Source organism: Talpa occidentalis, unplaced genomic scaffold (genome assembly GCF_014898055.3).
Source record: "Talpa occidentalis isolate TD23 unplaced genomic scaffold, MPIMG_talOcc4v2.1 talOcc4.8, whole genome shotgun sequence".
Lineage (NCBI taxonomy): Eukaryota > Metazoa > Chordata > Mammalia > Eulipotyphla > Talpidae > Talpa > Talpa occidentalis.
The window spans coordinates 106,953,671-106,979,561 of record NW_023605194.1 but is presented as its reverse complement, the minus strand read 5'-3'; the positions used below and the strand labels follow the sequence as shown (position 1 = coordinate 106,979,561).

Below are 25,891 nucleotides of genomic sequence, written 5' to 3'. Positions count from 1 at the left end.
GGAATACCAAACCTGTTCATGCTAGGGCCCAAGCAAGTATCAGCTGCATCTGTGAGGATGGTAGGAAGAAAACACTCTGCATCTGGAAAGGGTATGGGAGACCTGCAGGACCTCCAGGATTTGGGCAAAGAGCTACTGCTCTGGGATACGTAAAGGAAAGGGTCTTTCACCTAGTAGAAGGGACAGAAATATCTTGGGCTCAGGATTATGCACTGATACAAAGACTCTCCTACTTGAATTATTGGAGGAAGGGCAGGAAAATCTCTCATGCCTAACACCTAAACACCTGCCAAAGATACAAAGTCAAACTTGGATACATAACAAGGTGCAGGCAAGCACACTAAAAAACTGCTTAAGACTGAGGCTGTGTCAGGAGAATGGAGGAGTTGTCCTGTCCCCACCACTAGCCTGGCATAAGTAATAAGCAATTGCACCTTTACTTCTGAGAAAGTGCAAGAGAACAGAGAAACATCCCTCTGTGGCACAGACATAGAGGGGTAAATAGAGGGTCTACTAAGGGGTAGAACAGGAACACTGTAAAAAAATCTCTAGTGCGCCAGCTTCCATCCTAAGGACAAATTCAAGCGGAAAATTGGAAGTCTGTGTTGCAGCAACAGTGACAACAGCAAACACAAGTGAGCTGTCTAATGACTAGTGTGACTGAATACCCCACACAAACTGCCTGACATAAGAGGAGACATCCACATTTCTGGACATAAGATATTTACTTCTCAGTCTCGCTTCGCATTCAATAGAAATTATGAAATAAAGCACTTAGGAAAAAAATTCACATGGAGAGTCAAAGTAACCAACAGAACCAATTTCAGAAATTATGCAGACAGAATTATCAAGCAGGTTTTTAATTCATATATTAGAGGGTCTACTGGAAAGGTATCAAAAATACCTAAACAGGTGGGGATTTCAGCAGGGCTGGAACCTAAGAATAATTTTAAAAAGTAGTAAAAATAAAAAATATTAGATGTGAAGAACTCTTTAGATGAGGTTATGAGTGAACCTTCTTTGGTAACAGCCAAAGAAGGAATTTGAAGACAGGTTAATAGAAATTATCCAAAATGAAAAGGTGAACAAGTGAAGAAGAAAAAAAAAAAGAGGATTGAGCAAACCAGAGCTATGGGGTAAGATTAAAAATTATAATATAGAAGGAATGGAATTAAAGAAACAGGAGACGAAAGAGCAAGGGAAATACCTAAAGAGGTAATAAATGAGCAATTTCCAAAATTAAAGCAAGGCAACAAATTGCAGAACAAGAAACTCTCATTAAAAAAAAAATATTCAAGGGCCTCCCCTGGAGGTGGCAAGCAGTTGAGCGCAGTGCTGTGAAGCTGTCCTCAGCCTCTGCAGTGCTGGTGTGATCCAGGCCCGCAGGCGAGAATCCCACATGGCGCAGCAGACATCTCCTGTCACACCCGCTGCTCCCCTCAGCAGTGCAGTTCATCAGTCTGCCTGTTCTGTTCCCCGCTCTGTCTGTGGTGAATCCTTTCACCCTCCCACGCATCTGGCCTGTACCCCAGTTCTTGCATAAATAAATAAATCTTAAAAAAAAAATTTCAAACCAGAAAACAAATGAACAAGAGAGATGATAGTCAAATTGCTGAAAATCAAAGCTAAAGAAACAAATCTTTAAAATAGAAAATAATTACTTTTTATCAGTAAACATGTCAACCAGATAAGTGCAGAATAAGATCTTTACCATACTAGGGTGGGGTGGGGTGGGGTGGGGTGGAGGAGATTCTGTCAATCTAGAATTCTACATCCAGTGAAAATAATTGTTTAAAAAAAAGTGAAATATTTTTCAGTTTGAAATAAAATGGAAGGAATTATTTGCTAGAAGATATGCACTGTAAGAGATATTAATGGAAATTTTCAGACAGAAGGAATATGATACCAGATTAAAATACAGTGTTATACAAGGGAATAAAGAGTATTAGACATGTTAACACCCAGGGTAAACATAAAATGATTCTTTTCTTATTTACTACTTTAAAACAGATTTCTAAAGTAAAAATAGTAATGTATTGGGTTTATAACATTTACCACATTAGTGATAAGGTTTATGAGAACAGCCCAAAAGTATGGGATAGAGATAATAGGAGTCAACTGTTGTAAGGTTTGAAAACTATACATAAAATGGTGTAAAATTACTGGAAGACAGATTATAGTAAGAGTAGTAATTTGAAACCATAAAGAAACTACAAAAATATTTTGAAAGTATAAGTAATCAGCCATAGTGAAGAAAAAATGGAATCATAAAAATAATTTAAGTCTACAAGAATTCAGATGAAAGGAAAAAAGTACAAAGAATAAAGGTGAGGAATTACAATTACACTGAGTATCATAAATGACATTAAATGTAAATGGTTTCAACACCCCTGTTAAAATGCGGAGATTATCCAATTACCTAGTAACCCACTGTGTGCATATACCACATTTCTTGATCCACTCATCTGACTCTGGACACTCAGGTATTTTCCATATCTTGGCTATTCTAAACAGCTACACTAAATGTGGCAGGGTTTATGACAGATCTGTTTTTAGTGTTCTGAGAAATCTCAATACTGTTTCCCATAAGGCCTGGACCAATCAACAGTCCCAACAAAAGGGTCAGAGGTTCCCTTTTCTCCAGACCCATGCCAGCACTCGTTTTTTCTGGACTTTTTGATATGAAATTTTCTCACAGGTGTGAGAAGGTATCTCACTGTGGTTTTGATTAACTGACAAATCTTTATCTTTCTTCCCCCCAGGGAGACACCAACCACTTATATTTTTAACACTGACTTATCCTCTTCGTTTCTTCCTATTTTTACTATAAATTTCATCGCTTAAGTGTAAGACTTCATATTATTTCTTTATATTTCACAAGAATATCAATTGTATTTTATTTTGTCAAAATAATGCAAACTTTGTATTTAACTTCCTGTAAAACAAACTATATGATTAATTTGTAATATTAGTAAAATTGTCAAACAAATCAAGAGTAAGGACAGAATCCTAGAAAAATGTTCTAAAGAAAGTGATATATCTTAAGTTTATACACAAAAGTATTGTTATGAACAAAAGTATTGTTATGAAAGCTAATAATGTCTTTTAATAAACTTGACTATATTTTAGAAAGGGACTACTCAGACTTTCACTTGCTGAGAGACATCACACTAAATGTGTAACTTTCCCCATTTATTAACCAAGCCAAAGTTACATTTTTAAAGCAAACAATGCAGCTTGACAAGATATAAAGCACGACTGATTTTCATTTCAACCTACATTTTTCAAAATGCTAGCATTTAATTTCTACTCTAACTTTTACATAAGGCTAGTAATAACTTATGGCTTTGGTTTTTAGAATTTTCCCTTTTTATACTTCAAAAAACTTGGTTCACATTATTAATCATGAACTCGCATTAAAAAGCAAAGTTCCTGAAAGTGGGACAATCTAAAATTAAATCACATAGAAATAAAATGTTTCTGATTAAATTAGAAAGGGTTCATATTTAACATATTCAGTTATAAAACTCTAAAAATACACAGAACTTTTTACTACAGGGGCAATTTAATTCAGTTTCCTTTCTGAGACAGTCCTCAAAATAATGTCCACAAAATGTATGCAGAAATATTTAATAGATTATTTGAATTAACACCTTTATTCAAACAGTACTACATATAGGTCTTTACACTGAATAAATGTGCTTATTCAAATAAATGGGTTTTGAGAATGAAGAATTGGACAGCAATGTGGACATGTGTCTCAAAGGTAAGTTACTACATTACCTACTATAAAAACATATGATATTCATGTAAGTTTTGAGCATCACAGGGAATTAAAAGACTGAGAAGGTGAGACATACAGTATATGTAGAAAGCTACAAATGTATGTGGGTTTTTTAAATGTCTTCCTATCACATGCACCTTCCACAAAAAGAAAAAACCACCCAAGACTGAAATCAGAAACAAAGTACTAGCATTTACTTCTTTAAAAAAAACCCACCTATTTTTAAGTATTTTGAAAATTTTTATGCAAATTCAGAGTAGGTATACATGTTTCCTTCTCTGAATCTATACAACTTAGCAGACCCAGTACTAAACAAAATAGGAAGTATTATAGGATAAAACTGGTAATGCTATGTAAATCAAACAATTCATTTATAAATAATAATAAATGGTCACTCTACACCACAGTAACTTAGGGTGATTAGAGAATAAATACTTAACTTTGAGAAGGACTACTGACTGGCAGTGTGTTACTGGTATATGTCAGGATTATTTATCACCCTGACAGTAATATTAACCACAATCCATTTCAGTTACTTCAGTTTATCATTTTCTGACTAATGTTAAAAAACAGTGTCATTGAAGGCTGTTTAAATTAAGTATAAGGTTAACCTCTGTTAGAATCATTTAAAAACTAGAAGGTATAAAGCCAAATTTGCCTGAAGCGTGTTAATACTTAATGAAAGTAAAAATTTTTAGAAGTCATACAAAACAAATAGCTTTCCTAATTTAAAAACAAGACTTGTAAGCTGACCATAGACCTAAGGCATACAGCAGAAGAGGGAAGAGCACAAGGGGCAGTGGAGATGGATCACCACGGGTGCTGTGGAGCGGGGGACTACATACACCTGAGGGGTGAAATCAAATACTGTCCAAAAATTAACAGCAATGCAAGAAAAAAAGTTAATTTGAAAAATAAAAACCACCGTAAAACTTGAATAAATCCTCTAAGATTCACCATAGCATATATGTACATGTATCTATATGTTCCATATCTGTATGTTCACAATTGCAAGTTAATTTTAAATTCTATGGAAAGACTTGCATAACCAGATTTTAAATTAAATCTATCACTGAACACAAATTTAAAGATTCAAAATGTGTAGCCATAAAATTTTTCTTCATTATTATGTGTATTTCACTCTAAATTCATCTTTCTGGACTATTTTTCCATATCATTTTGAAGCACCTTTTAGAAAACATCTGCACTTATATTTTAATTTCCATAGCATTTTCTTTTTCTAGTAACGGAATTGTCATCTCTTTTCTCTGTGGTATTTCATTTTGTTTTTAAGGCTTCATCTGTTTCCTAAATTTTCTTTGCTTCTTCTCTTTTATTTTTTTTTATTTGTTTTACTCTGTCATCTCTCACATTGGACATTGTCTTCAAATGTTTGCTAATTCGTGGCTGTACTTTCCTTTTAAAAAATGAGGCATACAGACCTAAATGAAATACATCAAAAATAAGCAATGTAAATTGGTAGACTTCATTGAAGGTAAATCATTTGGGATCCCTGTAAATATTTTTAGGTTTTTTTCTTTGAGCCAATGTCAATAAGCCCAAAGAATAATAGCATCTTCTCTTACAGGGTAGGACTGACAAGCCTCACTGCTAGAGTTCTGATAGCATGACATCAAAAGGTACCTAGGGGCTTTACCATTCAGTAGGTGGAAGCTTTCAGTTAATCTTTCTTTTTTTCTGTTCCTTAAGCCCTCCCTCTGCCGCCCTTGGTGTTCTCAAATGAAAACTCCTCATGTACGATTTCTCCAAAAAGTAAACCTCTTGCCTTTTGCCAAGATTTTGATAGGAAGTGGATATAAATGGGAGTATTCAATCTCAAATATTTTTTTCTGACTACACGTACAAGTCTATCAGTTCACAGACAGGGCCAGATCTAAGATCAAACCCTAGTCTTAACAACTAAAAAAATGTGTGACCTTGGATAGTGTTTTAACCTCATCAAGCCTTGATTTTCTATCTGTGAAATAAAGCTAATAACATATTCCTTACAGTTTTCTTGGGGGAATTAACGGACATAGCAAATATAAAAAAATTGTTACAATGGAAGATTCCCTCACAATATTCTAAACCTTCTTCATATAATTTTTGTGCTGATTAGACTGTAAACTCCCCAAGGCCAGGGAATTCAGTTTATACCAAAATTCACGAAATCAATGTGATATATAATAGCATCTATGTTTAATGCCAAGATTAAAACATTGTAAATATACTGTCAGCCAATTAACAAATCTATATATGGGGTAATTTTTAATTTCTCCACATTTATATTTTATTTAAATGCTTTAAGATCAATTATTTGTTGTTTTAGCTTTCTTTTTTTTAAGTCTGAACTTCTTTGGTTTGACAGAAGCCTAATAAACAGAAAACCAAACTAGAAGTTATTACACCTATCATATAAACATATTACCCCTCCCCCCCAAAAAAGTGCCCCCCCCTCCTATGACATGTAGATGGTATATTGATTCCCAGTGTATCTGTTACAGAGCAGACTAAAAGGACTGGCATTCGTCAGAAACAGCACTTAAAACTTAAAGAGATAAAGAAGTGCTGTCTGATCAACAACAGTTAAATGTCGGTAGTCAATTCCAGGTCAAGATACATGCTGTATATTAAATGTGTGTGTTAGGGAGAAATATCTCACATATAAAAATACATTTCCAAATGGCAGGAGAAAAATGAGAAACTTACAGAGAAAAATCACCTACTTTTCCTTTAAACAAAGAGAGGACAGAATTTTCAAACATTAAATACCTAGGACAAATAATAGCAACTCAACAACAATTAAGTAAATTCAAGAGAGTTTTGTCATTCAGTTGCCTTCAGTTATCAGACAATTTACACTTTAGAAACCTTTCAAGTTAGGCTAGAACAATGGAAGCAGCTAGTGTAGCTGTAAGTATTAACTCTTTTTGTAACAAACAAAAACTGAAGTTAGCTGAGGCCTGGACCAAAATATAAAATTCAGTTTAAAGGTCTGACAATCCTGTGCAAGGGAAGAATCAGTAGCTCACAGTGCAGTCCTGTTTACCCCCAGTGTTTACTTATCTTGGCTCCACACTGAGCCAAAGTATAGCTCACAGTGTTCCTGCACGCTGAAGTCAAAAAATAGATGATGTTTCTACCTCAAACTCACTATTTTCTTTTGCTTAAGAATGTGAACACTAATTATTAAAAAATAGAATACCTGTTTATGCCTTAGACATTTCCTGTACCTGCCTCATTCTTATCTTCAGTTTGTTTTTTAGTAGGGTAGTAATAACCTGATTTTACTCTACAGAAATGGAGTCCTTGGAACACAATATTACTCACTAAATAATCAATGCAAAAAAACAAATGAATCAATGAATCAGGGATTGTCTAGAAAAAGCTGAATGTTTGGTTAATTCAGCTTTTTCATAAAACAGGCTAGTCAAAAAAACTTGGACCATAATCTGAGACAAGCACACAAAAAGTAGGAAATTTGGAAAAGCTTTTGTTTTTCAAGCTATTAACAGAAAGCTAGTTGTACTTTACCATGGTATCAGCATGAGAGGTGAAGGGAAACATGATAAAAATAACATTAAAGCAGACTCAGCAATTAATGTCAAAGGTAGATGGTAGCATAGTGTATTTCTCAAACCTCCTGGGACAAAGTTTATGAAAGAAAATAACCATGGCACCTTATTTAAATCATTATCCAGCACACACATGTACACACACACTTTAAGCAGAAGATGGGTGTGTGTGTGCATTATGACACTCCATTCAATTTCTGAAATGTTAGTTGTAAACTGCAGTTGAGGAAGACTGGCTTGGTGTTAAATTTTGGTTCTACCCACTAGCTATGTGAACACAGGCAGTCTGCTTACACTCCTGGTGCCTCAGTTACTGCCTCTATAAAACACAACAATGTTACCTATTTTAAGGGTCTTTGTGAGGGTTAAAAGAGTTAATAAATATACTTAGATAAAAGCCTGACATATAAGTCCTCAATAAATGTTAACAATAATAAAGTCGGATAGTCTTGCTTCTGAAAACATTTGGCTGAGATTTCATTTGCAAGCTTTCAATTGGAGGTGAATGGTTATTTTCTTTCAACCTAAGAAAATATGGTGGTGTTTTTTTTTTTCAGTAGTTATCCAGATTTCAGCACATATACATGAAAATTTGAAAATAACTATTTCCATCAAGAGAAATGATTACCTCAGATTGTCTCGGTTTTCCCCTTTAGTCTACTAAGGGGGAAAAAATACTAAATCACAGTAGCAAAGAAAATCTTCCTTATACACACAGGAAACCCCGGCACTGAAACACTGAACCATCATAATTTGTTTTTATAGTATGACATTTTGTAAATATATTCCTGCCCTAATTAATTTTGTCTTCTTATAAAGACAAAAAGAAAATGTTGACTCTTCTCTCTTCAAAGAGGCTATCAAAATATGAAAATCAATGTGTATGTGTAAAATATGGATTAATGTCACTCCAAAGTCTACGCATCGTTAGACATGTCTTCTCGTCAGTCAGAATTTTAGACTAGTGATGAAACAACTAGGAAATAGGAGGACAAAAAGTCAACTTTAAAAGTGATCTCTACATTACTGCAGTTTTCAAAAAAATAAATTTAACCCATTATGTCAAGTGAAAACTTTCTCAATACAAAAATATATTTAATTTTCAGATGACAATATATTTGATCTTCTCAAAATCTGTTAATTATTAGAAGGATATACTGTACATAAAATAAAATTTTATATCTTCAAGAAGATATTTTTTACATTGTTTCAGTTAACCATTTCTTAAAGAATGATCAGAAAATACAGAAGGGTATTGATTACGTTAATCAAGTTTCCAAAAGAAAATTTCCCATGCAATACAGAAGAAATTACCAAATAAAAGTGTAGCTTCATAGCAGAGATACCATAGGTTCCAAAACCAGCTTCAGGAAAATTAATGGACATAAATGCAATTAACATTTTATACCTTGTGGAAAATGTTATATATATTTTATTGTTTAATTTATTTAACACGTTTATTTCATGACAGGCCCTACGTTGGGCATGGGAGAATAACATTGGAAAAGAACTCTATCATTATGGAGCTTAGAACCAAAACAAGTAGGCATGATATGCAAAATGCAGGATATTTTAGGAGTTATGAACGAAACAAAGAGTAGAATGTTAGGAAAGGAAGGCAGTTGGTAATTCTGAGGACATGACCTAAAGGAGAAGAGAAAATGAGCCACTTACAAAATAGGGATATAAACATTAAAGGCAGAGAAAGCAAGGCTCTGAATTTGGAAAGGCTTATTCGCCATTCAAAAAACAGACCAAGAAAGGTTTAAACACTGGATTTATAAAGTTCAAAATCAGATTTAAAGAGGTTCCATTCTGTTGCAGTGAGGGATGGATTAGAGAAGGAAAGACTGGAGGTAGCAGGGGGATTGTTAGGAGACCAGTTAATGCAGAGTTACTTGACTTTATAGAAGAGTACTGATGAGAAGTTTCCAAGAATTTCTTCATGTTTCATCAAATACTAATACCCTCAGAAGTTAATGTTTGGGAGTAACATCTTCTTAATTGTATATGGAAAAAGGAGCATAATTCTTAATATTTTTGACTGTCAAGTTTGTCCTGCACATCAAATTTTTCAATTTAAAATTTGAAAAGTACTAAAAGTATACTTAGAAGGTAAATATATTAAAGATACAAATTACACTTAAAGATATTTTTAAAAAGCAATGTGAAAATTACTGAAGATAATCTATTTTTGTACACAATTATATTTCAGATGGTTACTGAGAAGTTACCTTGGACAAATCTCTAAAATTACTTGGCAAGGTAAGGTCCAGTTCTTCTGATTCGTAATTGGTGATGACCCAGGGAAACACTGGGTACTGATTTAAGTCATTATAACTCCGTCCTAGGAGAAGGAAAACAAGTAGCCACTTAATTTCAAATAATACAATGAAATGATAAACAGATGCAGTAATAAGGTTCACTAAAAATAAAAAGAACTGACACTTTTTAAGTACCAGATATTGTTCTCAGTGCTAATAATTATTTCATTTAATTCTCACAATAATCCTATGCTAGTAGTACCATTTCCATTTTATAGATGAAAAATTAAGGTGCAAAATGCCCTAAATCAGGCAATTAGTAAATCAAGCAACTAGTAATGGTCAAACAATACCAAATCTGGGTATTGTAGGTCCCAAGGTTATGATTATTTTGTATTACTTGAAAGTCTGACCCAAATGAAGTGTTCTTTACCAAAACTTAATAAAACATTTTGTAATTCTCACAGTTTTTCAAAACTAGAATTCTTTCTCTGCCACTAAGTAATCAACCAATTGACCAATTAACCAAATTCAAGTGACTTAAGCCCTCTGAGCACTCATTAGTCATCTGAAAAATGAGGTTATATTAATAAATGAAATTCCCGTGACAGTTTTCAAACTCTATGATCCTCTGAATGTAAAGCACAGCATCATCAGTGTTGCTTTCCCTCATTCCCAAATGCTGCTCATCCTCTTCTGTACTTCTAAACTAATGACATTTAATGACATATTTAAGTCTATCGAAATATGAATAAAGGATGAGGTAGCCCTTCAGCATATATATAATTTTTTTTTGGGATATTGCCACTTAGGAAAGCAGCAGCATAATAGATGAAGTCATTGTTTCTGGAGTTAAAGTGCTGGCGTTTGAATCCCAGCTACATTATTTACTAGCCTATAACCTATTTTTAGTTAGATTTAATGCAAACAGACTTTTATTGTTAGGTAGACAAGTATATTAATGTTTGAATTCCTGTCTTATTGTGTATTCTATTATCTCCATTCCTTTCTCATTCTCAAACATATACTGATGTCATATCAACATATAAATAAGTATTAAAGTAGCTCTATACACAGACTCCCGGTATCTAAGCTTTCCTTATGATTTGATGTTTTTAACATTTTACTTCTTTCTTTTCTTCTGTGTGTAAGACCAATTAGAATAACAGAGATTTTCCTTGACTGACCTAGAAACAGACTTTTAAAAAGTCTGATGAATAATAAAGACAATTTTAATTCAGAGGCTATTACATGTCACTACATATTTATCAATTCTAATTTCTTCCAGAAAAAAAATAACCAAACTTAGCAGTAAAAACCACCCATTTTGGGGTAAAAACTAATCCCTTTCTCCCCCACTTCCCTCTTCTTGTGATTGAGGTCCGAGTGAACAGCAAAATCCACATCTTAACTCATCTGTTCATTGTACCTACAAAAATGGTGAGTACCTGCTCACGGTGAATAATACTTCATTAATTAAGTTAAGCTCAATATACAGTTATTGGATATTCACTGATTACTTTTTGAGAAATATGTCATGATATAGAACCTACATGTGTCACAGATATTAGCATAAAAGGAATCTTACATAACATGAGACTCAACCCCACTTTCTAGTGTGTATAAAAACTATATAAAATAAAGTATTGATTCTATTCCTTAAAAAGAGTACCTGGGGAGATATTTAAAAGAAACTGTAGGAAAATAGAAGCTATTGAGAGTAGAGCATTTCTTAAATGTCGTCCCATAATTATAACGGTACATTCAATCTATGTATTAATTGATTTACCATGTGCAAACATGACCATTAAACTTGTTCTATAGCTTCCCTGTCTCTTACAACTACTTAAAAATCTTTTTAATCACTACTTATATTATCCCTTCTAAATTCAACATCACTGTTGAAATTTTTGTTATATTCCCTTAGCTGACTATAAGATGAACATCTCTTTAGTTGACAAATTTATATGTTTCAGTGTGAGCCCTAAACTTTCAATTGTTCATAACACTTCTTCTCTACTTTGTAACATAGCTTATATACTTTGCAGGGTGCGATGCCTTCATCTGAGCTCTTGAACCTGTCTCCCTTATACCTGAATCATTACTTTTCCACTCTTGCCCTCTTCCATGGTTTCTCTCCTCTGCTGTAACTCACCATCTATTAGGACAACCATAACTACATTTAGTGTTTCCATTTCATCCCCAACCATTCAGTCCTTATAATAAACCAGATGCACTTGCTTTGAAAATGAACCCCTATAAAGCAACCAGGAAGCCCCAAAATGCCATCAAAATTGTGACCTGTACTCATATTTGTTTTCTCTGACATCTAAGGAACATCTCATCCAGGTGACCTGTGCTTTCTCTCTCCCTTTCCCCGGCCTCTGAGACATTTGCGTTTACATTACTTCTCCTTCTCCTAAGCCTATAAACTGCAATCACTTTATTTTCTTTTCTTATTCACTCACTCTCCCTCTTCTTGTAGGGCACTCCCTAGACTTACTCTCACCTCTTTCTGTATTAGTGTGGTAATCAAGACATATCTTGATAATTTCCCTTCTGAGCACAAGATATCCAACACACGAACTAAATTACAAATGTCCTCTATTTTCCAACAATTCTTTTGGCTACCTCAATTGATGTCTTGCTAGCACAGTAAAATCCTCATTTTTCTGTAGGTCAACTTATCTGACTTCATTTGATGTTAGTTGCATCACCATTTCCCTTATGATTTAGACCAAAAGCCTGGAAATCCTTGCAGACACTTTCTTTTCATTTACCCTCTATGTTTGGTGACCTGGATGTCAGATGGTTTATACCATGTAAATTCTTATGTTATTAGATCCCTTGTTTTTAATTCCCACTGTCATTTCTCTAATATAGGCTCTCATTATTTTTTATATGTAATTGCTCTCTGCCTAGTTTCGCTTCAGTCTAATTTATCCTTTGTTCTGTCTCCAAGTTAACTTTTATACAATTCTAATAGCAATTTTTTGGCCCCCAAGTTTTCAAGTTTTCCAGTGAACTAACTGCTAACTCCTTAAATAGACAGAAAATCTTTTACAATGTTTCCACAATAACTTCCCAATCAACTTTCTCATTAATCTTTATGAAAATATGCTTTCTCCTCCCTACACCCCCCACATTCATTGTTACTTATACTTCATGTTTCTGGGTCTGTGAACGTCAGTTTAAACCTTCAGTTTTATGTGGAGTGACTTCTACTCACCCAGCAACCCCTTTGCTAGTTAAAGTTAATATCCATCTTTACAGGAACATAAAATCTTTCCTTTTTTCTTACTGCCACCAACCATATGACTATAATTCCCCTTACTTTGTCCTTTGAATCCCCATTATATTCCATACTTCTTTTATTGCATTTATACCCCTTTGCTCTAGAATTATGTAAATACCTTTATATTTACAGCAAGTTCTCTGAGAATAAGCAACGTGCATTATTTATTCTTATATCTCCTTTGTGCTTCAAATATAAACTGCTAATTTGTTGAATTGAACCTCAAATGTCTCACAAATACATTATATAAACCTCAAATGTCTCACAAATACATTATATAAATAATTTTCTTCATTCAGTTTTCACAAATGAAAAATAATCCCATAGTTCTATTATTTATCCTCTTTCTAATAGTTTCAATGGATGATTTTCAATATTAACACATTGTACATTGCAATTGGTCTTAGATTTTTATGTATGGGTGATAATATAAATATTCCTTTCATATTTCTAATAAGTTAGTAATACATTCTTAAGATTTTATGTTTTTCATTTCTACTTTTTCATAATAAGTCCAATTTGTGCTACATTAAAACTTTGCAAATTTTTATAACTTTTAATTTTTTTTTTCATTTGGAAAATAGTATAATACCCTTAAAATTTTCTCCAAGTAGCCAACTATTCATATACATAACTGATAATTCTATGATCAAATTACTCTTCATAAGGTAATATGTATAGTAATAATGAAAATTAAAACAAGCTATTTATACCAGTACTCAAAATAACCTAATCACATCACAATAATTTCTCATTTGAAAGAAGTCAACATGTGAGTATAAATTACCTGCTATTGTATTGAGAAACATCAAGTATTCAAAATTTGAAATTTCTCTGTGTTGCCATCTCTGGGTCATGTTAGAAGCTTTAAATAGTTGACGTGGACTAGCTAATGAGATACGCCTGCAGGGGAAAGAATTTTATGTAGAATCAATTTAAACATAAGATTAATTATATAACAATAATAAATCATGAATATCTGTGCTTATTTAAAATGATAAATACATGTAATTCTGAAAAGTTCTATTCATGTTATAATAATGAATACTAGATGAGTCTACCTACAATTAATGGTTAAACAAATGATTTGGACTAGCCACAGGTCTATTATACATCATTAAGGAAAGATGTCATCACAATGTCATTAAAATACCTAAGTCCCATAAATGGTGATTAATAATAGTATGATTAATAAGCCACTGTTTTACTGATATAAAAGGAATTACAGTAACTCAGAAATACATATAAATTATATTTTCATGTCATTATCAATTTTAACAATTATCTCTTAAAGACAACACATTTGTGCATTGTAAATTTCAATATTTTGATTGTGTCCCCTTCGTAACAGAGGAGAGAGGATTCAAAATTAGGTGAATATTTACAGGGTGGGATAAAGATAAGAGAAAATTACTTTTTTTTTTTTCATGTAGCCTGAAGAAGACCAAGTCTTCTGTGTTTTCTTAATGAAATGTAAACAACAAAGGATACAACTAATACTAATAGCAGTGAGAAATAGGTGGTAGGATTAATTATTAAATTCAGAGCTTAGAATCTCAGAGAAATATGCTGCCACAGTTGTTCTTACCACCAAGGACAAGGTAACTATTTTTTAAAAAAGTTTTATTATACAGGTATAATTTACAACCATAAAATTTCCCCGCTATAAGTATAATATTCAATGATTTTTTTTTAAAGTAGCTTTCTAGAGCTCTACAATTATCATAATGATCCTTGGCACATTTTCATCACCACAAAAACTTGCCTTTTCCCTATTTACAGCTAATCCCTATTTCTATCCCCAGTTTGAAGCAACTAACAATTTGCTTTCTAACTCTATAAACATGCCTTTTTCTGGATACTTGAGATAATGGAATCAAATACTATTTAGTCCTTTCTGTCAAATTATGTGTCAGTCTTTGCCTTGTTTTATTTTCAATTATTCCCTTTATTAACCATTTGTTGAGATACAATTGAAACATAACATTAGTTCAGGAATAAAACAAACAATTCAATATCTGTACATATTGCAAAATAATCACCACAATAAATTTAGTCAATATCCATTACCACACATAACTACAATTTGTTCTTAATAAAAGAAGCTCTATGATCCTCTTGCTTAGCAATTTTCATATATCCAATGTAGTATTAACTACAGTTACCATGGTAAATATTACATTTCCATGACTTCTGAATTTTAAAACTGGAAGTCTGTATCATTTAACAGCTACCTCCACCAGCCTGGTTTTACCCATTTTGCCTATTCCCCACTCCCCTGCCTCTGCAACTATTACAGGTTCTTGTACATGTGAGTTCAGGTTTTGTTTTCATAAATTTCACATGTAAGTGACATCATACTCTTTGACTTTGACTTTGTATTTGACTTTCTCTGACTTATTTCACTTAGCATAATGCCCTCTAGGTCTGTGCCAAAAAAATGGCAGGATTTCTATTATTATCAATGAATAATATTTCATTATATATCTACACTACATTTTCTGTATCCATTGATCAATTGATGGACAGTGGTTGATTTAGTTGTGGAATCATATTCCATTGTATGAATAGAATATGTAACTTTTTCTAACCCATTAAATTGATGAACATTTAGATTGTTTCCAGTTTGGGGCTACTATAAACAATGCTACCTTGGACGTTCAAATGCATGTCTTTGTATGAAAATGTTTTAATTTCAAGCATGTTGATATCACATGGACAAATTTACAACATCCAACCCTCTGGCTATCAAAATTGCTGTTGGTAAATGCAATAATCATATCTTCAGTCTATAAAAAGTTGTTATCTCATCAGATTTTATCTTATTTAAATATCAACTATCATAAATTTCTTAGATTTCCTATTTATTGAGCCACTCTTCATTTTTGTTTTGTTTTTCTGAAGGAGGGGTATATTCTGTTCAATTTACCTCAAGTTGAGACCCAGTCCAGTTCCTTTTTGCCCATTACACAATCTCTCCTAAAGCAAACTCACTCCTTGTAAGCCTTCAAATTTCCTCTAAATGACAGTCTGGCAGTCATTCCCAAATAGTACAGCTTTTTTTCTTTTTTTAAGCTGTAGACTATCTCCTTATACCTAACACCCTATCCAACATTTTAGTCTGGACATCATTTTAATAGATTTAAAATTAAACTTCTCATTTTCTGACTATCCACCTTCTCACAAATCCAACCCTGACTATGGAAGAGAAGTGGAATACATACTATTCCTTCTCCAGAGTTCTAGCTCACTAACTGTCGTTGAGCAGCACAACCTGAGTCTTGAGGAGACATACTGGATACCTCCCTTTCTTCTCATCACCTAAATCTAAGTTATATTTCCTCAAAAATCTCTAAACAAAGATGTCTTTTATTCAACTACCTCACAGTCACATGTCACCTGGATTTCTACATCTACCTATCTCCTAACTGACCTTCCTACTAAGATTACTAATCTCCAGTGATACTTCCCTTCAACATTCCTTAAAACACTAGGAGCTCTGCCTTGTTTCAGGGCATTAACAAGTGCTATTTCAAAGTTAGCTGATTTTATTCCTTTGAATCAAAACTTCAGTGACACACAGGAAGACATTTCTGACCTCTCTATCAAAAAGTACCCGATCTTAACTCCACTAATTACTATAAAAACATCTTAATTATATCCTTCCTGCCACTGATAGTTATTTATTTTGTTTACATATTTGTTTAAATGTGTATGAACAAGATGGTATCTATTCTGAACACTGCTGGGTAAATGATACATTGAAAGTGCTGAAAATATATTCAAGTGACTGATTTAATGAATTAAGACTTTCAGCTTTTATTAATTGCAGCAACACACTGCAAATTTTCCAAAAATGATACACACTAGGCGATGAATAAAACTTTTTAAAATAGATCATGAGTAGAAAAAGACTTTTTTTATTAAGAAAATCTACCATGTTGTTCTGAGCTGAATCTTCCTTAAAACTGAAATTCCTCATTAATCAATAAAATTATCTAATCAAAATCCTTACTATTCCTGTAAAACAACTAACGGCTATAATCCAGTGGAATAACTTTATGTGCCTTCTTAACATAAAAATTTTAACCTATGGCAGTTTAAAAATATATCCACTATTTCTTTGGCACATTCTCTTCAAGAGGTGGAGCTTGATTCTCCTTCCCTGGAGCTTTGGGCTGTATTTAATGACTCATCTACAACAAATAATGTAGTAGAATGATGGAGTGTGACTATCAAGGGTACAGTATAAGAAGACAGTGGGGTCGGGCTCCAGTGCACTCTCATCATTTGCGCTGGGGGAGGTCAGCTCCCACTGCAGGCGTGTGGGGGGCCGGAAGTGCTGAGCCACCAAGTCTGACTGCCAAGGGGCACATCAGTGCTTCAGTCTGCACAGTTCTCTCGCCCCAGGATAAGGATGACTGCAGCTTCTACTAACATCCTGACTATTGTTAGTTCATCTATTTCAATTGCATTTCCAAAAAGATATAACCAAAAAATAAAAATCAAAATAAACACTGAGCAAACACAGCTCAAATAAAAATACAATTGGCTATGCTAAACGCAAATTGTAAGATTCTAGAGTTAATGTTTCAATCAACAGAAAACTCCCTATGTCTACTCTCTTCCTAGTCCTTAAATTAGTAAACTAAAATTCATTGATGGTGAATCAATACCGACTAGGAGAGAGAAAATAATTAAATGACAGTGCTATTTATATATAGCCAACTAACCGGCAAAAAGAAAAGAGACACATACCTCCACATTCTCCCAATTCCCAACACCATGAGAGAAACTTTGGCATTTTAACATTACTCTCGGGTAGTTAATTTGAGCAATATAAATATTAGTTATTAAGTCTTTATGAATATACAAAGTTAATATTTGAATCTGATTTACCAGAGGTTAAAGATAAAAGTTTTAATTAAACAAACTATAGCTACAAATTATTTAATATATGGACTTGATATGTCTGTCAACAAATTAAAACAAATATGAAGAAACAAAGCTAAGTTCGTTCATTTTTATCAAAATGATAAAAACTTTCAATCTGAATTATCATGCATGTTAGGTAATAGTACAGATGAAAATATGTACAAATGAACACCTCATAACTTAGATATTTTAACTATGGTACTTTTTCAGTGATTTTTACTGAGATAAAATTTAACAAAAACATTTACCAAACTAAAGTGTACATTTAATAAGGTTTGAATATACATACCATCACAATTGAGACACACTAGAAAAATTTCCTTGCATCACTTTGTAGCTAATCCCTTTATTCCAATCTCTGGCCCCTTGCAACGAATGTTCTGCTTTCTGTTATTTATACAGTCCCATTTTTTAGTAATTTCATATAAATATAATTATAAATACCCCATGGCTATGATGTATGTAGCCCATGGTGTTATAAGAATAAGAAGCTGCAGCCCATTATGCTTCTTTTACGTAGCATAGTGCTTTTGAAATTTATCCATTCTGTTGGTATAGTCAATTCCTTTTTATTTCTGAGTAGTATTCCATTGTGTGGATGTATTATAATCTGCTTACCCATGAACAACTGATGGACATAAGAAATGTTACCAATTTGGGACTATTAAGAATAACACTGCTATTAATACTTGCTTACAATTTAATACATATATGTATATTTTCATTACAGCTGGTAAACACCCAGGAGTGGAATTAATAGGACATAAGTGCATATTTAACTTCATAAAAACACTGGCAAATTGTTTTCCAAAGTAACTATACTAATTGCATTACTTCTAGTATGGTTCTAGCAATCCTGATGTTATATACCCATCTTAACCTTTCATATTTTATCTTTTTGATTTTTAAAGAAGATTTTATACAGGATAAAATTAACCCTTTCAGGTGCACAATGCATTTTTTTATAAGTAATTTTTTTTTAAAGATTTATTTCTTTTTTTATACAAGCACTGGGTACAGTCAGAAATGCAGGAGGGTGAGAGAATTCACCAGAGCCAGAGAGAGAAGCAGAACAGGCAGACTGATTAAATACACTGCTGAGGGGGGCAGTGGATGGCAGGAGAAGACTGCGTGCCACTGGTACCCTCCCTGGCGGCTGGGGATCAAACCAGAGCTGCAGAGGCTGCGGGCAGCTTCGCAGCCCAGCGCTCAACCACTGCGCTACCGGGGAGGCCCGCACAACGTATTCTTTGCCAGGAATACAGTTGTGTAACATCACAAGAATCAAGATATGAACTATTTCTATATCAAAAGGTTCCATTCTTGTAACTACCCATCCACTCTTTAACTACTGACCTGATTACTTTCTAAATAGTCCCATTTTTTTTCAAAATGTCTACTTGGAATCACACGGTGTATATTCTTTTTGTTTTGGCTTCTTTTACTAATTATATGTTTAAAAAAACCATCCATGCTTTGCATGTATCAGTAATTCATTTCTATGTTTTTTTTTCCAAAAAATATTTTTACTATTTGTAGACATTTTATTCCTACAATTTTGGCTATGCGCTTGCATGTCAATATTTCTGCAATATTTGTTTTCTATTTTGTTTCATTTCTTTTTATTGGTAAGTAGTATACTCTATTGTATGGATGTACCACAATTTGCCCATTTACTAGATGATGACCATTTGGGCAATTTCCAACTCCTAGTGATTATGAATATAGCTGCTGTACACATTTGTGATCTAGCCACTGCATGATATATATTCTCATTTCTCTAAAATAAATACCTTCAATGAGACTGTTGCAGTGAATGGTAACTATATGGTTAATTTTACATGAAATCTCCCCAATGAGGTCCTACCACTTTACATACCATGGCAGCATGTGAAAATCTAGTCACTCTGCATTTTTGATGACTCAAAGGTACACCATGTATCTCACTGTCTTTCCTGGGATTTCTCAGAATAATACCTTTGCCAGGCATCATCTTTTCATGTTTTGATACTTGCATCTATTCTTTGTTGAAGTGCCCACAGAAATCTTCTACCTAATTTCTTAAAAATGCTGTTTTTCTCACTATTAAATGTAGTAATTTCTTATTTATCCCGGAAATAAGTCCTAAGCCATATACAGTGTATAAACATTTTAACTGAGTCTCTAGCATATTTTCATTTTCTTCAGACTGTCATTCAAAAGCAAATGTTTTTCATTTTGAGGGCCAGTTTAATCAATTTTTCCTTTCCAATTAAGAGGGCATGTAGTTCCTATCCTGGTAATGCTGGCTTCATAGAATGACTTTTATTCTTTTTTACTTTCTGTAAACATTTGCATAAAAATGATATTCTTTCCTCATCAAACATTTGATAGACCTTAACAATGAAGTCATCTGAACTGGGGATTTCCTGTTACCAGGTCTTTAACTACAAATTCAATTTCCTCTACAGAGTTAAGGTTATCCATTTCTTCACTAGTGAGATTTGACAGGAATCTGTTCATTTCCATTTAAATTGTGTAACGAGAACATATTTCTTCATATTTCCTTATTTTTCCTTCAGTATCTGTAGGATCTGTAGTTATACGCCCCAGTCATTCTTGAAACTGGCATTTGTGTTTTCTTACTTTTTAAGTCTTGAATAATGTAATGAATACATTTATTAATCTTTTCAGGGAAACAATTCTTCATGGCATTAGTTTTCCTTTTATTGCTTTATTTTCCTTTTATTCAGCTTACTTTGGTTTATTTTTGTTTTCCATTTTCTAGTTTCTTCAGACAAAAGTTCAATTTACTTAATATACTGATAATCCCAGCTTATAATGAAACATGTCATATATTTCAAAACAATTACAAATATTGATGCAGAATATTTTTCCTATTTTTCTCGTAAAAATAGGAAATAGTACCTGGTTTGAGGCAATCCAAAACTGGTTCCAATACCAACACGAGGTAGATAGTTAACCACTTTCTTTACTGTTGCAGGGTCTGGGAAGTTGAACATTATAGCAACTATGAAAAATAATTAAAAAAAATTAAAATAAATATGGCTTGCTTTCTGATTTCAATAAAATATTTACTCTTGCTTCAGGAATCTATTAAATACAATTCTTACTATATAACTTTTATTATATTACAAATCAAGGCTTAATATTATATGCCAGAGGTAATATTCACTTCACTTATGAACTCCTTTGCTATAAATACTGTCAGAAATTCTCATAAATACTGTTGCATTGATGTGACACAAAGAAGAGGTTACCTAGGTGCAACTCTGAATTTATAAAACTGAATTTTAGCAAATTAAATATGCCTATGAATTTGTACAAAGAACTATCTAAAATTTTAAGTTTATATAGTTAACAACCTAATACCAAAGGACTACAGCCACCAAACTATCAGTTGCATTTATTCCTAATGATGAATAGCTTTAAAAAATACTCTTTATAATGCTAACATGTTTACATCCTGTATATTCAACAAGATAGAACACAGTGTGACTTGAGGGAAAATTCTTCCTCTATGTTTAATAATGAAATTTGAATACTTTCCAATCATTTCCATTTCAATAATTTACATATTTAAGAATGAAAAGACATGATTATCAATACACATATTTAGCATATAATGTTAATTTATTATATGATCTGAAATGTTTCATCTTTCTTTAAAAAACAGGAAAATAAATAATAACATTATGAGAGGGAATTTAGAAGATAAAAATTTGTCAGCCTTAAAAATTTATTAACTTCAATATATGCACTATATATAAGCTGTAATTACTCATCTAGAAGATGATCCTTCTTTTCTACTTAGACTGAAAAAAACACTTTAGGCCACAAATTTTACACTTTAATATTACCAGTATCTTTCAGATAAATACGTAATCATTCACTAAGCACCTAAAACATTTTAAACTGCCATACATATAACCCACATACTTTTTAAAAAGCCTTCTTTATATATATATCAACTATTACATTGAATACAGGGGGTTGGGGGGAAACAGAAGGAATAAACTATCATAGGTTATGGCAGATGACCAAGGCCATGAGGGAAATGCAACAGAAAAATACACAGAGAAAAGCAAGGATGCATGTGAAATTTCAAAGAAGGAAATGAATGAGGATGAGCAAGCAATAAATATTGTAAGGTTGAAACCCCTTTGGGACTGCAAGAATGCAGACTGAACTAAAGTGTGAAACATTCACTTGATTATTTGCCTGGAAGAATAATGTTTGTATTAGGAAGAAGAACTGTGTGGGGGAGGAGATCAACTGGGAAAGAGATAAACATCTTTCCCTAAAGAAATTTGTACTCTCTGAAGAACATGATTTCATAAAAGAAAAAAGAAGTCTATTTTTTTAGAATAGCTATGTTATTATATTACATATATAGATGTTATTATGTGTAGATATTTTTAATGATAATTTTCAGATTATAGAACGATAATCAGAAATTTTTTTACTTACATGCAAGGAGTATTTAATACAAGGAGTATTACAACAAACCACTATGTTTTATACATCCTCCCTTGTACACCCCCACACACATCCAACACCACTTTTCCTTCAAGTTCACCTTGTCTCTCCTTCATGTCTTAATGAATTTTCCCAAGTTCCATTCTAAGCCAGCAAATTAAATTTTAGTTTTTTCAAGAGTGATGTAATACAAAGCAACCAAGACTGTTCAGTACCATTTTCGGATGTAATGATTAGAAACAATATTAAATAAATGTATGAATCATTTGATGACCTGTCCCCTCTTCCAATGCTGCCATCTTGTAGTTTAAGCATCAGAAAAATGCTGAAGACTTCAAAACTCTACTACTGATTAAATGGTAGTTATTCCCCACATTTATAGGCATTACACTAATTTGTGATATAGCCAGACAAATAAAACTAGTATAAATAATACTAATAATCACCAAAAAGGTGGAAAGCATGAAGATCCATGTGGTTTAATAAGAAAAAGAAAAAAAAAAAAAAGTCAGCAGGACAGAGGGTAGGCTACAAAGTACTATCTAAGAAAACATGTCTTTCAAACTGGAATCACAGAGATGGAGGCTAGCTCTGTGATAATGTACTTCTGCAACATCTTACCTCTGTTTGCCATGAAGATTTCCAGAGCTGTATTTTGTAAAAGGTAACGACGAGAGAAGACTGATCGTATCTCTGTAAATAGCCATTTTCCATGCAGGCCTTCAGTATATGCCAGAATCTAGTAAGGAAAAAATAATTCAAAGTAAATGACAATTTAGAATAGTTTTTGTTCTCCCCCAAATAAAATACAAAAGTTCCTATTAAAAAATTTCCAAGAAATAATTTGGAGACTAAGAAAATCAGCTGCAATTTATAAGAAAAGAAGTTTAAATGAAAAAGAGCAAAAAAATACAAATGTAAGTGAGGGCTTTTTAAAGCAGTGATTTAACCTATTGATTTTCAGGAAATACATATTATATTATTTATTGGTTTTTTTTTTAAGTTATACTGTGGAAAGTATAAATAAAACCTTAAAAAAGCAAGACCTCAAAAAATGTCCTATATGTTAATAAATCACATACCCAGTTTCATATAACATGATTATAATGTACCGAGGAGTACTTTTTTATACATTTTAAAATATTAGTAAAATTAGTATTTAAGTTTATAACTTTAAGAAAATCATATTTTAAGGAGACTGGAAGGCAACAGTCACTCATTCAAAAAACACAAAGACTGACTGTATAAGAGGTTAAGTATCATTTTGTCAGTTAGGCTAAACACAAACCTGCAAATGAACTCAGTATAATCTCTCTATGGAGTAGGTGGTTGTCAGAGTAACTTGTTACAATTCTTGTCATCCCATGTGACAGACGCAGTAGCTTAGAAGGCTTTGCCAACTCAAAGTAATCCTGTATTCTGTCCTAAGCCACTGTGTTGCTTTGTTATTCAAGTTTTGTTTTTTAAAAAGTTCATTTCAAAAGCTTAATTATTAAGGTGTCAAAAGAAAATCAGATTTGGAATTTCTCCACACCAGTAATTCACATAAAATTAACAAGGAAAATGAGATATATTTGCTATCAAAGCCTGATGAAAATCGATGAAAACAAACTAAGTCAAAAATTAAGATCTCACTTAAAAGTAGTCATCAGTTAAAGATATAAGACAAATGACATTTGGTATGATATTGTATTACAGGCACAAAGACCAGACAAACAAAGAATAAAAAATTATGAAGAGTAAAAATTTATCCTGCAGAAACAAATTTTTTCTTTACTCACTGCAATTTTTACATCTTACTAGCAAAGCAAGTCTATATTTCTCAGTGTCAAAAAAGCAACCTTTTTAAAAAAAAAATGAAAAAACCTGATTTAATTCACTTAAAGATTTTTCTACAGAAATTATTCTATTTGCAGCAACAGAGGATGCAGAAATGAATAGGTATAATGCTAAGGCTCAATGATTTTTGAAAAACAAAACTAATATTCAAAGGACCAAACAACTAATTCTACTTTCAGTTTTAAAACTACTAATACATATCCTACTAATTCCTTCATACAATCAACATCTGTGTAAACAACATCAAGAGAAATCAGCAGAAAAATATAGGACAGAAGTATGGGTTTAATTCTCAAGATTGTTTTGCGTGTACATCTTTCTCTCGCTGACACTCCTTCTATTCTTAGTAGTCTACTATGGCCAAAAGAGCCAAAGGAGAAAAAAAATCTTTAAATATAAATCATATTACATCACTCCTATATTTAACCATCCAGAGGCTTATTACATTTATAATAAACTCTGCAGTTCTTTACCATCATTTAGCAAACCTTACATAGGGACTCTCTAATGAGGTCAGCTCATTTTCCTCAAGTCCTTTATACTTGATTTCTCTTTTCTTTGGAATGTTCTACTAGATTTTTATGTGGTTGGCTCATTTTTTCATTTAAATTTCAACTCAAACATTACCTCCTCAGAGAAGTCATGGGATCTTAATCCCACTTCCTCTATCACTACTTCACCCCCTCTACAAACTCATCACATTTCCTTCATAACACTTACCAATGCCTGATATGCTTCTGTTCAGCACTAGAACACTAGAATCTCACTTACACTAGAGCAGACTTTGAATACACTCCCATTTTTTTTTTAGACGAACATCTCACACAGAGTAGATACTTCTGGATGATCAAATAATTCTGTGAATAGCAACCTAAGTGTTCTCTTTCTCTCTAAATATATGTATGAGTTTGTGTGTACACATGTGTATATATAGACTATGATATATGTGAAATACATGTGACATATGATATATATAAAATATATGTGATATATAGATGTATATATGAAAAATAATTGAGAAAGTGGCTGTTTACATAAATATTTCAGATTTTTTGTTTCTCAAGGAAAACTGCAGTATCTGTCAAACCTGAATCCACAGTTGACCCTTGAATTGCAAGGTGGTGATGGGTGGGGGAAGGTGCACAGGCAGTTAGCAGTGCCAACCTACCACAAAGTTGAAAATCCTCATATAATTTACAGTTGCCCTCTGTATGCATGGACTCTGTACCTAGAGATTCAACTGACGTTGAATCTGTGAATACAGAACACAATGATGAAAAAAAAAAAAAAAAAACCAAAACATGTACACCAAGACCATGCAGCTCAAAGCCGTGTTTGTTCAAGGGTCAACTATATGTACATGGTAACAACTGGCACAGATTGTTGTGGCAGTCTCCACTCTTACTACTACATATCTAGAGTTTCCATTGACATCTGAGTTTGCCATACAGGACTTATGAGAAAGTAGATTCTGGTAAGTATTCTGTCATAGTCATAGTCCAACCTATTCGACTATTTATAAAGAAAATGAGGCCCAGACAAGTTAAAAGTGTAAAAAAAAATTTCTTGTGAGGTTAGCGAGAATCTGTTCAACTCCCAGGTTCTCTAATCCCAAAGTCCAGAAAGCTTCCATATAGATCACATTGTCAATTGTTTAAAAAAGGGTTTAAATGTGTTAAACTAGAACTAAATTCATCGAAAATTTTAATCAACTACATTT

General features: G+C 32.8%; 1 protein-coding gene across 4 annotated transcripts in view; it reads right to left on the bottom strand.

Annotated features, from left to right (window-relative positions):
- The window catches only part of LRBA (LPS responsive beige-like anchor protein), a 493,454-nt gene that overhangs the window by 150,283 nt on the left and 317,280 nt on the right, over nucleotides 1–25,891 (bottom strand). For all 4 annotated transcript variants that reach the window (XM_037497443.2, XM_037497442.2, XM_037497444.2 and 1 more), the window contains 4 exons: nucleotides 22,954–23,071; nucleotides 20,761–20,863; nucleotides 13,706–13,821; nucleotides 9,594–9,706 (listed from right to left, as the gene is read on the bottom strand). In XM_037497443.2, coding sequence (XP_037353340.1) covers nucleotides 9,594–9,706; nucleotides 13,706–13,821; nucleotides 20,761–20,863; nucleotides 22,954–23,071 — 450 coding nt within the window. The remainder of the gene's footprint in view (nucleotides 1–9,593; nucleotides 9,707–13,705; nucleotides 13,822–20,760; nucleotides 20,864–22,953; nucleotides 23,072–25,891) is intronic.